Below are 14,164 nucleotides of genomic sequence, written 5' to 3'. Positions count from 1 at the left end.
AGCTTTCTGCCATACGTATTCTGTCAAGTAGCCAACAAGTTTGTTCCACTAAAATAGGAAGCATTGTTTTCATAAACATAGGGCAGACCACCCAATCTTAAAACTACAATTTACTTCAGTGGGATTAAGGATAAACAAAGAGGGAAAGAGAACTGCAGGCTCAGAGACGGATGGTATCTGCTCATAAGAATAAAAAAATACTGCTTCTGGGTGAGATTGAGAGTCCATGTAGCCCAGAGACAAGGAACCTCAGGCCTAGGGAGCCAAATGCAGCCTTCCAGCAGGCCTTTCAATCTGGTCCTCAGCACCCTGCCCAGGCCACACCACTCCACCGCTACATACCACTCCCATGCCACTAGCTGGCCTTGCCTTGCACCCTCCTTGAGTGTTCATGCCTGACCAAAATGTGTTGCTGAATTCTGAGGATGCTTCTAGCTTGCCCCAATAGGGGATAAGAGTGCATGCTTAGGGAAGTTTTTAATGACTAATGTTTTACTGTATTTTTAATCTTTGTTGGAATCCGCCCAGGGTGGTGGGGAAACCCAGCCAGATGGGTGGGGTACAAATAAATTATCATCATCATCATCAATCATGCAAGTGTGTGTAGAAACTAGCCTACTGTGCAAAGGTAAGATTCACCATTGTTGCTTTGCCCATTTTTGCCTCAGAAGGAAATGTGACCTCTGGACTGAAAAGCACCCCCATATAAGCCAAAATTCTGTTTCTTGAAGTGGCCGTCTAAATGCTGGAGCTTACATTCTTTGACAGAAGTTTAGATACATCACATACTCAGGGTCCCTGGCAACCCTATCTTCACTTGCCCTTCATGATGGCACTTTCAACACCAGTAGAGCTGATATTTCCAGAGATTGTTCTGGAATTGTGAAGATGATGGTTTTGAGAACCCAAGATTCCTAGTTCTGGCCTCCTTTCTTTGCTAGTAGCCTTGGCTGTGGGGATTTTTTAGTACAACATGCCCTTTCACCAAATTCACTGTCCATGTACCCATATTTCACCAGACATGGCAGTAATATGATTCAGCCTAATACTACACGTCTTGTTTGAAGTAATACTCAGCCCGTTCTATGCAATTGCTGAATATGATCAGTCACTATCCTGTCTTCTAATGTGATGGAGATGTGGAGGAGAAAAGTGTTGATGTTTCTAACTTGGGAGTCTTCTTAAATTTGTTTAAAGGGCTTGTGTATAATATATGTGCCTGTCATTCACTAATGTTTATAATGTTAATGGTAGACAAGTGACATTGGGGGTTAGTAGTATCAGTGTTATGGACATGTTATTCATCTTGTTGCAGACTGAAGTAATGATGGTGAGTTTTTCTAATGGATATCAGACTTCATTATATGCTTTAAAATGTTGTTCGGTTTTGTTTTCAGTTTTTGTGTATGTGTATGGTTGCACAATCTTGCTTAGAAAAGTAGCCTTGATACAAATGTTGAATGTTGCATTTTTTAAAACATTTTTTTAAAAGTGTGATTTTGACATCTCAGTCCTACATATATGTATTTTGAAATAAATAGCTATAAGTGTGTTTAGGAGTGTAGCCTGAATATGATTTTTCTCCTTGAGGGTTTTCAGTTTAATTTTTCATTAAAGGTAAGTTTAATGCTGACAAACGATTAGAAAAACAATCTGACCATATGCATATTCAAGCTAAGTACAAAGAATCCTAATCTATAACGATGGCACCCCATCTTTCCAATGACCAATATTTCTTTTTAATTGGTGTAATTTTCCCTTGGTTACATATTGAGCAAAAAGAATGTAGTAAAAAGTCCTTGACCTAATTACCATGATACTTTGAACATTATTGTAGGATATTATGATTTTCAGATTAGTCTTAACAAACTTTAAAGGTTTAATGAGTAGGGATTGATATATCACTCTATCTCTGGCCAATACCAATTTTACATGTGTTCCTTCATAAGTCTGTCCCATCTCATTTTTGCATTAACCTGTGATGTTTAAAAAAATCCAAAATGTAATTTTTTATTTAAATATTGACTTAAATACAATTTTTTTAAATCTCTGTCTGCATATTTCTAAATGTATATTGTTTTCAGTTGCACATTTCTATGCACTTTGGTATGGGCTGAGCCAAGAATTGCATTTAAAACTGCAGACCAAACTAAATTCTCCTCCAACCCTATGAGTGAACCACCAGAAGGAGAAGTATATCAAACTGAGCACACATGTGTGAGGTGTAGTCCACATGCACTCCAGGGGCCATTGTTTGTTATGGATGTGAATGTTTTGGATTTTAAATGTTTCCATTTTCCCATTTTCAGTACTGTACTAGAGTGATCCCTACATCGTCAGCAATGCAATGGCAGCTTATACATGTCTTATGGTGGTTGTTGCTCTGCATTGCTGTTTCTGCATTATTGTGGGAATAGTCAGCCACCAAAGGGAATAGTTAAGAGTAGTTTATATCCAGCTTCTCAAAACTAATGACACTGTGCAAGGGAGGAGAAATATTCCGTTGTTAATAGCACTACAATGCACTATTAAGTGATGAGAATCTAATGAGTCAATCTATCATTCTAATGAGGCCATCTGATCTGAACACTTCGCTGTTGAAGGGTTCATTTTCTTCAATGGGCTTTATTCCAGCAGATCATTACCATCATTTTATATAATTTATTTAACACCTATGACACAATGGGCACTCTACAAAATGTAAAAATAACCCAGTTAGCCAGCTCATGAGGGGAAGAGGGGAGAATAGGAAGCAGTAATACAAGTGTGTGTGTGTGTGTGTGTGTGAGAGAGAGAGAGAGAGAGAGAGAGAGAGAGAGAGAGAGAGAGATGGATGCATGCATGCATGGAACAAGTAGCAAAGAAATAAAGGATAAAAGACCACAACTGAGGAGAAGGAAATGTCTTCAGCAACTTTCTAAAAGCAAAAGCAAAAAAGTGCTTGCCAAATATTCAAAAGAAGAACTTTAGACGGCCATTTTACAGGTCTGTAGTCTACAGCAGATGTGCTGCTTCAGAGGTTGCTGAATTACAGTTCCAATCAGCCCCAGCCAACATTGCCATTGGCCCAGGATGGTGGGAGTTGTCATTCAGCAATATCTGGAGGGCCAAAGGTTCCCCACACCTTAGTGAATACCTGAGTACAGCTTATGCAGATGCAGTGTTTCCTCTTCTTAAGAGACAGGGTATATATGTTTGTTGTTCTCTCCCTTTAGTTTTCTGTATTAACCATAGTACAGTATTAGGTCCAAGCTGAGATTAATGCTCTCCATGGTTAATGTTTCAAGTCAGCGTTCAAAACCAGGAATTATAATGGGTTTGGAAATTTTCTCAGCATTAACCATGGTTGGGGTTACCATCAGTACAGACTTTGTGTGCTTTATGTTGTTAAAATGTCAGAGAGCATTCAAACTTAGCATACGTTCTCAATTTCATGTGAGAGATGAGGAAACTTTACATTGGAACTGGGCCTATATGTCAGAAAAGCATGAGGTCCACTGTAACAGAAAGATTTCACTCTTCTTCTCTCTTTGTTCATTAGGAAACTGATCTCATGACTTTTAACATCTCAATGCACCGATCCTGGTGGCGAGAACATGGACCAGGCTGCATACGAAGAGTGGTGCGTCCTTCAGCTCCTGGGATGTTAGATGATTTTTCCTATGTCTCTGTGACAGGCTGCATCATAGACTTCCAATACCTAGAGGTCATTCACAGCGCCATCCAAATATTACTCTCTGTAAGTCACTGTTTGCTGAGCAAATCAGATTGTTCCATTCTTATGTTGCCACCTTATACAATTTACATATTGTCACAGTTGTTTACTCTACTCAACAGCCTAGATATTGTCTTGACTTGAATTAAAAAAAAGGATATGAAAACATAGAAGATGTCACCAGCTGGATAATCTTTCCCTTAAAAAAAACCTATTTTGGATTATGATATGAAATGCATTTAGAAGATTGTGCCAATTTTTAAATTAAAATCTAAGAACGTTTCTGCAAGTTAAGGTCATTTTTATGGCACCACAGTTTCAGATTGCATGGCTGGTGGCATATCAGTGGAGAAGCTCCATACTTCTGGCATCCATATCCCCCATGGCTATACGGCTAATAGCTGGGAGCAGCAGAGATACTTCTCTTGATTTTCAGTTTCTCTTTCAGTGCCAAAGATTGCACCTGCCTCCTATAACACTGTAATGCTTGTTTATGCATATGCTTTATGTTTTGAGTTTGTCAGGAAACCTTCTTTTGCCTAGAGGCAAAATTGAAGGACTCACATATGAAAACATTTGCATCACCTCCTGCACAAGCATATCCGTAGAAAGAGAGAAGCACACTTTTAATCATTTATGCAAACTACATGGTCTCGTGCATTTGCGCAATTATTTCTTTAGAATGCAGAAATAATCATTTATTTCATTGGCGCTGGCTTCCTTTGGGAAACATGCACATCTGGCCCAGGAATAAGCCTGCTTCTAGGAATGGAAGAGAAATATTTTTCACCACCTGCTGCAAATCGTCCTGAATAAGGGGTAGCTCAGTACAGCTGGTGATGTCTATGCAAAAAAAATCAGGTTTGATACAAAATTAAAAGATTCCTAGAGTTGTTCTGCAAGGCTAAGAAGAAGTATGTAGAGGCCCTGGTTTGCCTCATAGACTGGAATTTTTATGTTTTTTCAGTAAACTGAGCATGTTGGTCCCTTGGCATAACAGCAGTTTTCAACTATGTCAAGTAAAATGTATATGCAGAAACGCAGAGTAATCATGTCTAAATGTGTTCATTCTGTGAGTTGAAGTTCTCATCCATATTTAGTCCAATTGATGCAATCATTTTTGTAGTGGGTCCTTGGTTCTGCTTTGTATTTACTTACCTGATACCATTTTTATTAGTTTTAAAAGCTAGGTCATTTGTGAGAAGGGGAAAAATAGATAAGGTGATAATGACTACAATAATTAGCAGAGCATTGTAAGAAATGAACCCATTTAGAATGGGTAGGCATTTTGTCCATATAATATGGCTGTGCATAGTGCCTTATTATCTAAATTAGTGTGAGTCATTGTACCAATTCGCAAATGAAACCATAGAGACCAGGAGTGGGAAAGAAGACTCAGTAAGGTCCTTCAATTAGCCAGAAAGAGCCTATTTTCCTCGGGAAAGCTTCAAAATATCAAAGCAACTGAATTTACAAGTGTAAAAGTCATCTTTTCGTTGTCAGTTACCTGTAATTGCCCATTAAGAAAGGAAAGTGGTTGATTATACTGGGGCAATGGTCTCTTTGCCCTTGTAGTGTATGTGCTGCTAGAAAGCTACCGTAACTATCTAGGTTAACCTCTTATTTTCTAATTCTGCCCAATGACTCGGAAAGTCAGTGCCATGTATTATACATGGGACCTCAGAGCAGCCTCTACTGCAGAGCTTTCCAAACTGAAACCGAAGAATTTATTAGAACTAAGGACTGGTGAAGTGTCTACTTGCAGCAAAGCAATAGTTGGAGGAAGTAGCTATTCTACTAGTGTATTTGTGGCTGCTGTACTCTTTCAGCTTTAGATGGTATCAGCAGACTTTCAGATTTAGCCATGGAAATCTATGGCCGGAGATCTAATGTGTGCAACTGTTGACACTTATTGGCTTGCTAACTTTGAATGGGTATGGTTTGGCTTTATACAATATTAAATGCAGGAATAAAACCGACAACAATGATTTGGGTTATATTTTCATGTTTGCTAGACTAGCAGATGTCAGTTTGGGGTTATTAAAGAGATCTGTCACTAATTGTTTTAAACCATTGGTCAGAGCTAAAATCCAGAGCCATGCAAGGAATTAGGACAGGCAACAGGAGGTACTTCTTATGTGCTAATATGATTGTTTTAAAATGGGAAATGGATTTCTTATGTTATTCTTGTTGTTGTTTGTGATTTAAATATTACCAAGAACATCCAAGTTAAAATATCCATAATAAATCCAGTTTAATGCTTAACCTCCCCCACAAAAAGATCATTTTTAATAGGCTTTATAAACTTCATAACAATACCTTAGATATTCACAGCTTAATTGTTTGTAAAAGCCTGGTAATACAGAATCCTCATTTGTTAAAATGAAAGCAACTTTGCTATTCCTTATTTCTCATAGATTCAGTTTATCAGGAGTTTAAATATAAATGGTTTGGCCCTTTAAAAATAATGAAATTATATTAAATAGCCATGCTATCTGTTTCTATTTTAGCCAGTAGATCATAACCACCACCGTGCAGTCTCCTTGATTTTTTTAAAAAAAAGATTTCTTCCCAGCTGTTTTCAAAGCATCTGCCAGGCATTGATTATTTAATGTGAGGATGAGCTATGACATTTTGTGATCTTAAATGCTATTTCATCAAAGGGAGAAAATAATTTAATTAGCAACCATTTAATTAGCAATCTTTAGCACAGCAGCCATTAAAATGAGGAGCATGTCAATTATTAATCAAATGCTGTTACATGTGGGCCCAACAGAGATTTATGAGTCAGAACTATATGAGTCAGAACCTTCAGTAAAAGGACTTCATATCAATTTTGCAGGTGACCGAAAAAAAGGGGGGGAATAGCCAATTGGGTAAGGAAAATCAGTAGCCTCTTTCTAATCTGTAAATTGAGCATGATAGGTAATTAATGTTGCCACTGCTTTCTTAAAAACAATACGCAGCAATTCAGTGTTTGGGGATTTGTACACAAAATATGTTCCTCGTTACCCTTTTAATTAAGTTTAATTACATCTGTTGTGTTTGTTGGCTACGAATAACAGGCCTAGAAAGAGCTCAGGAAAACAAAACAGCACTGAACAAATACATTGCCATGAAAAAGCAGAACAAAAGACCATCTAAAATGAAACCTTGTATTTATAATAGTTCTGGTGAAAAGACTTGACTGACAGTCACAGGAATGACTATTTCATTTAGCCGATGGGTTTCTGAAAGATTCATTAGCAGCTTGGGAATGTGTAGATTGAAAACTGCTGATGTGTGTGTTTTAAAAGTCACAGTCTTTAGCAATAAAGCTCTAGCTCTACAGGTCCGTATTAAGTCTTTTACAAGCAAGAATTGTTTTATTTTTGCTTCAGCTTTACTACCTACCAAATAGAACTTTCTATTACATGCAACTAAGGCCACATTTTAAAAAAAGAATGTAGTATAATAGAGATGAAGATTGAGCTGGACTAGTTTTCTAGGGTGATCATTGTTATAATCTCCCCACCCGTGTTTGTGTGTGTGTGTGTGTGTGTGTTGCAGACAAAAGCCACAGTCCTGACAATCATGTGCATATTTACTCAGGAGTATGTCCTACTGTGGAGCAAGTGAACACTGGACTGTAGCTCTAGCACACCTAGTTTATCAATCCCAACACACATTTCATCTGTTTTACAGACAGCAAAGGTGTTCAGAAAAACACTTCTAATAAAAATAATTCAAATGTTTTGAGCTAGTGAGGCTCTTCCTTGGGGAACTTTACATAATTTCTCATGCCTTAAAGGAGGAAGGGTACCTTTTCATCTCTCTTTTTACACCAAGGGCCACATTCTCTTCTGGGCTACCTTCCAGGTGTCGCATGAGAGTGGTGGTCAGGACCAGAGACAGAAGTGGGAAGATTTTTGTGCAGTAGGCTAGGTATAGAATCTTAGAATTCTATTGGAATGGTCTCCCTTGGGAGGTTGTAGACTCTCCTTCATTGGTGGTTGAAGGAGAGGTTGGATGGTCATCTGTCATGTATGCTTTGGTTGAGGTTCCTGCATTGCAGGGGGTTGAACTAGATGACCCTTCAGTTCCCTTCCAACTCTACAATTCTATGATATTTGGAAGGGACCCCAGGGGCCATCTGGTCCAGGCCCTGTGATGCAGGAATCACAGCTAAAGCTTGCTTGACAGATTACCATCCTATCTCTGCTGGCAAACCTCGAAGCAGGAAAGTCCAGCACCTCCCAAGGGAGACCATTCCACGGTTGAACAGCTCTTACTGTCAGAAAGTGCTTCCTAACATTTAATCAGAATCTCCTTTCTTGTAATTTGAATCCATTGGTTTGGGTCCTATCCTCTGGAGCAGCATAAAACAAGTTAACACCATCTTCCATGTGACAGACCTTTAGCTATTTGAAGATGGCTGGCTAACATATCACCTCTCAGTCTTCTTTTCTTTCTATGCACAGTTGCATACATCCTCTGTCTCCATCCAGAAAGCATTATCAGAGTTCAAAGGACTCATTGCAGCCAATCAAAAACACCCACGGAAGGTGCAAAGCAGGACCAGTAAGCCGTGTGGCTGGGGAGGAGTTGTGACCCAGGGAGGGTCCTAAGAAAGACCAGATAAAGAGACTTCTAGAGCTGCATTTGTCTCCTGAGCCAGAAGTTCCTCATTCCCACCACCACCACACCTGTTGTCCTTTGTGTTACATATTTAAGACAAAGCAGGTTTATTATCTAGAGAAAACGGGTCTTCTGGTTCAGATGTTACTTTCTGTGTACACTGGGGGAAAGGCATAAGGAAGCATGCAAGTCAAATACAGAAGAATACATCTGATCTAGCATAGAGGTAAAATTGGGGGGGGGGGCAAGGCCAGTACCTGTATATGTGATAAAGGAAATTCACTGATGAAAAGCCACCTCCACGTGTGTCTGCACAGACAGGACGTTTTCCTTTTCATCGTGAAGTGACTTTCTATCTTCCTAGCTCTTCTGCTAATGCCTCTGGAATGAAAGTAACCCCACACTACTGAAAGGAATCTTTGCTCCTGACTGCAAAATCTCAAGTGATTCAGTGGTGTTATTTTAATCTTGAAAGGACAGGAAAAAGTAGAGCTGGGACTAGCATTTCAAAATTCATGTTACTGAACATGTGCCTTGCTCTGGCTTCTCTTGGGGATTCCGCAGCTCTTGCCTGTGCTCCCGCTGAGGTCTACTACTTGACTCTGCCTCCTGATCTGTCATAAAATCATACAGCTGGCGGCTGGTCATGAAGGTTATATTACCTCCAGTATTAGAGGTGATCGCCGAAAAATTGATGCTTTTGAATTATGGTGCTGGAGGAGACTCTCAAGAGTCCCATGGACTGCAAGAAGATCAAACCTATCCTCGCCAACAAAGGCCCGTATAGTTAAAGCTATGGTTTTCCCAGTAGTGATGTATGGAAGTGAGAGCTGGACCATAAAGAAGGCTGTTCGCCGAAGAATTGATGCTTTTGAATTACGGTGCTGGAGGAGACTCTTGAGAGTCCCATGGACTGCAAGAAGATCAAACCTATCCATTCTGAAGGAAATCAGCCCTGAGTGCTCACTGGAAGGACAGATCCTGAAGCTGAGGCTCCAATACTTTCGCCCCCTCATGAAAAGAGAAGATTCCCTGGAAAAGACCCTGATGTTGGGAAAGATGGAGGGCACAAGGAGAAGGGGACGACAGAGGACGAGATGGTTGGACAGTGTTCTGGAAGCTACCAGCATGAGTTTGACCAAACTGTGGGAGGCAGTGGAAGACAGGAGTGCCTGGCGTGCTCTGGTCCATGGGGTCACGAAGAGTCGGATACGACTAAACAACAACAACATTAGAGGTGGTATATATCTGATTGCCAGTTTCTGGGGGTGAAAAGTGAGAGAATTCTGCTTGTGAGTTTCATGTTGGCATCTGGTGGGCCACTATGCTTGACCAGAGACACCTTTGGCCTTTTCCGGTAGATACCTTCTCATTTTCTCATTAGGGTTCTTGTAGGCTGTCTAGTAGAACCCCCTTGATGCAGGAAATCCAAAGTTCAAGTAAATGGCTGCTCAGCCTCTGCTTTGAAAACTCCAGCAAGGGATACCCCACTGCCCCAATTCTAAATAATTGACAAAATTGTCAAACTTTGCATGCCATCAAGACGTTTCTCATAATTTTCAGCCAAAATCTGCCCTCTTGCAGCTTAAGCCCATTAGATCTAGTCTTGCCTTCTGGAGTAATGGAGGACAGGACTGTCTGTACTGTAGAGTCCCCACCAGACCCCACCTGGTGCTTTTTGTAGAATGTTCTCCCCAGGGAGCTTGCCTGGCACCTACATTACATATCTTTAGGCGAAAACATTTCTTTGGCTGATTAACATTCTATGTCCTTTTAAATGTGTTGGGGGGTGTTACTGGTGTTCTTCAGATGAAGTATGGTATACAACTTTTATGAAGAAGAAGAAGAAGAAGAAGAAGAAGAAGAAGAAGAAGAAGAAGAAGAAGACCTTTTTTAAAAAGAAAAACTCAGAGGTTGGCAACCTCATATGTAGGTGACCTGTTCCTTAGCACATTTTGGGAGTGTTATCTGACACTTTGAGGTCCATTCATCTAGTAAAAAAAGATAAAATGTATTTTGACTGCGGCATTCAGTTCTTCTTGTAAGAAAGATGTTAAATATTTCAAGTGGATTGAAAGGTAGACTGAGGCATAAGAAAATTAAGGAGGACGTTTATATGATAAATACATGCTGAGTCTTTTATGGGAACTGAACATTTTCAAAGGACGGACTGGGTGCTTTGATTCTCTCTTTCCTGTAACAAAATTAAAAATGCAAACTGAGCAAGCAGAAGAGCAAATTCTCCTTACATTTGCAAGGCAGCTTTGAAGCTCCTGTTGTAGTGCAGCCACTCTTATATCTTTGTTTTGAGCAACGCTTGATAATAACAGTAATACTTTAATGAAGCATTGCCTGTACCTATAGCATATGCAAAGCACTTCCCTGGCAAAATGGTTCATGTCTCCTTGCAAAACTAAATCTTTTTAGTGGGGATTTCTTTCATTCTTGGAAAGAGAGCCTCTTGAGGAAGAGAATAGCAATTCGGATTTGTGCTTCTTTCTGCCGTTCATCTCTCATATTTCTCTTCTTCCAAACTTTGGCTGAAATCTGCACTTCAGGCATTTTTCTTAGTTGATGAATTTTCTAATGATTAGAATACCTTTGCCTTGTAATTGAACTACAGCTGTGTGGGGAGCAAGATCAAACACATTGGGAAGGTTTGCATCTCACATGCAGTCAGAACATTTACACCTGTCAGGAATAATGGAGTCTTCCAAGTGTTCTAACCATACCTGTGTTAAATTAAATTCATGAAGATATTAGGTCACTTCATCTCCATTTTCTTTTCCAATATTAGAAGAAGAAAAATCCATAACAACCAATTGCATTCCCCATCCCGCTTTTGGGGATAGCCAGACCACTGCAGCAGGATTCACTTGTAGCAATTTTTCTACTGTTTGGCGTGTGCGTGTGTTATTTTTTCCATTGACAAAGTTTCATCTTCCATCATATAATTATAAAATTCTGTATATGTGATTGGTAGCATGCATTTCAGCCTTACACTTCAGTCCCTCCTTATGCACCAAGTCTTTTTCTCCCCCAACACTGTTATTTAACAGAAATTTACATTAATGCATTCACACATGTAACAAGTCATCTAGTTTGACTCTGAGGTGCTCACTTTTCCCAAGAGTGTCTCCTGTGCACATGGCAGCATGGGGGGGGGGGGTTGAGCAGGCAGAGGTGGATTAAGCTACTCTTTGACTATGAGGCAGGGATGATGTGATAATCATATATTAGTAGACATCTAATGAGCACTTCCAAATGTGTGATGATTCTTGGCAACACTGAGTGGGGATCTGGAGAATAGAAACAAATGACTTATTTACACATGAGGCTTAAAGCAGCTCTTGCTTCAATTGATTCGTAATGTGAATGGTAAAAACAAAACAAAAGCCTTCATTGGTCTGAATGCCCCTTCCATTTAAGCGAATCCCTCTCTTGCGCATCCTACATTGATAATGATCAGATGTTAACATCAGCAGCACAAAGGAGGCGCAGAGATAATTTGCTCAAAGGAAAAGCTACTATGGTCTGGCCATTAGAACTCAATGTGGAAAACTCAGTTTGAAATCTCTCCCCAGCCATGAAGCTTGCTAAGTAGCCATGGGTAATCCACTGTCTCCACATGCAACTGTATTCTTCTAAGGATCAAATAACAACCTCTGTGTGTGTTGCCCTGTATTCCATGGAAGGGCAAGATGCACATGTGCTAAGTAAATCAGTGTTTGAAAAATCATCAACATGAGCAGGTCTGTCTCAACTAAGGGTCTTTATACAAACAGCAAATAACATTGGTTTCTTTTATCTAACAACTGAAAGGCAAGACTACCCTAGATAACAAGGTGAACTTTAGGAAATACATATTTAATACACATTCTGTTGGTATAACTCAAGTTCTATCCACAATCTCAAGGCAGTTTTTGTTTCTTTTTATGCATTACCTTCATTATTATTTTTTCTGCAGGGACTGTCCATTCCCACCACAATATAGTTTTAATGAACTGTATCAGTTAAGGGACTGAACTGTTCATTTTTTTATGGAAGTGCACCTCTGTCCAAAACATTAGCAAAAAAATGGGCAGTAGGAATTTCCGTGAACTCTAGGGTACATTTTGGAGCATCAGAGTTTCACTAGGTAGTATCACTGAACCACTGGTGTGCAAAGCATGTTAATTGTAGCCCTCTTGAAGTGTTCAGCTTGAGCATGCAAGGAAAGAGCGGGTAGAATAGTGGGTGTCACCCTCCTGCAAACACACACAATGTTTCTGAGTGCAACCCTTCCACTCCTAACCTTTGCAGATTTAGTGCATGGGTCAGAAGGGAACTTGCAAACCCCTTTGCCTTCAGCACACTTCTAGGCCTCCTTGCACTTCAGAAACTTGCCTTATCATGAGGATCCCCAGTCTCAAGAAGGCTTGCAAGCATGTTCTAAGGTACTTACAGATCACCTTCAGATCTTTGTGCTGCCCACATGAAGACTGGGGTATCTCCATGTGCCTCCTTGCCTCTACGTACTTTTGCCCTCACATATTCAGGCTGAATGCCTAAAGAGGGTTAGTGAGAGTTAGATACATAACTATATTGTAATTTTTAAAAAAGACCCCCACTTATCCACAGGACAAATGCAAATCCATTCCCAGTTTGGATATATGTTGTTCTGCTTCTGACACACAATAAAATATCATCAATGTTAGGAGCCTGTTCCCAGTTACAAAGCAATTCATATGTTTTTTAAAAAATGAAACATCCTTCCCAGTACTCAACATTGTCAACTCTCTAGTCTCATTCATCAACTGTGGCTCTCAGGTTTCAAGATAATGGCCCACTGTGCTCTTGATAGGATGCTTCAAAGGAATGCAGAAAAAACCCTAGTAATTTGCTCAGTAATCTGCCTAATGGTCCCATTATGCTTTGCTTTGTCCTAAATGTCTTTGCTGCTTTTAGAAAACACAGAGAACAGCAGTGAGTTCTAAAATGTTGTTAAAAGCATTGATAGATGGCTACAGTTTCAGCCCAATGGGTAAGTCAGTGGTCTCAAATCTATGCTAAGTAGCTTCTCACTGTCCATTTCTAATTAAGCCTGACATTTCTGAATTAAATAATATCAATACCTGCTGACATTTTTCACCACGAACCAAAGGATATAACTAATGAGGTGCTTTCAGAGAGACTGTGCAGGCTCCTTAACTTGATTGTCCTATGCCAGTGCGAAGAGAGCAATTGGCAGCAGATCCTTGTGCATCTTCCTACTTTAGAGTCATTCTAATTTTGATTTATTTCTTTTTGAAAGATAAAAGCTGTTGTTGAATTGTTGACAGTTACTATGGTAATGCATAGCCAATGTGCATTTTACACCACCTTTCTTCATTTTTACTGTTTGGTAGTATTTTTAGCTTCCATTCCATGCCTCGTCTGCATGTCATGCTAAGCCATAGTTAGCATTAACCATGGTTAACACTAAGGTGCCTCACAGATGGTCACTTACACTCAGCTGTGACATAACAAACTGTGGTTATCCCAAAGGCCTTTGAAGTACCATTGCACTCTTGGCTGGGTGGATATGCTGGGTAGGCGAAACTCCTTGCCAATTCTCATAGCACTTAGCCTGTTTGCTATTGGGTAGTTGGACAGATGTGCAGGACAGATTTATCCCATCAACTTCTGTCCTTCCTTCTCCCCCACTAAAGCAGACATAGGCATTCTTACCAGTAACAAACAGCATGAACTCCCTCAGTGTCTGCTTCTGTTTCAACAGTTGAAAACTTTCATTAATACATTTTATATCACAGAATTATCTGAAATATGAAGTTTGTTTGGACTTTCACTAGT

At 39.8% G+C, this 14,164-nt stretch overlaps 1 protein-coding gene across 2 annotated transcripts in view; it reads left to right on the top strand.

Annotated features, from left to right (window-relative positions):
• Nucleotides 1–14,164, top strand: part of NKAIN3 (sodium/potassium transporting ATPase interacting 3) — a 195,781-nt gene that overhangs the window by 134,317 nt on the left and 47,300 nt on the right. For both annotated transcript variants that reach the window (XM_081013667.1, XM_081013668.1), the window contains exon 4: nt 3,542–3,739. In XM_081013667.1, coding sequence (XP_080869793.1) covers nt 3,542–3,739 — 198 coding nt within the window. The remainder of the gene's footprint in view (nt 1–3,541; nt 3,740–14,164) is intronic.

Source organism: Podarcis pityusensis (assembly GCF_964106645.2).
Source record: "Podarcis pityusensis genome assembly, chromosome: 7".
In the NCBI taxonomy this organism is placed as follows: domain Eukaryota; kingdom Metazoa; phylum Chordata; class Lepidosauria; order Squamata; family Lacertidae; genus Podarcis; species Podarcis pityusensis.
Note: the sequence above shows the minus strand (reverse complement) of the source record. Positions and strands in the feature narration are given on the sequence as shown.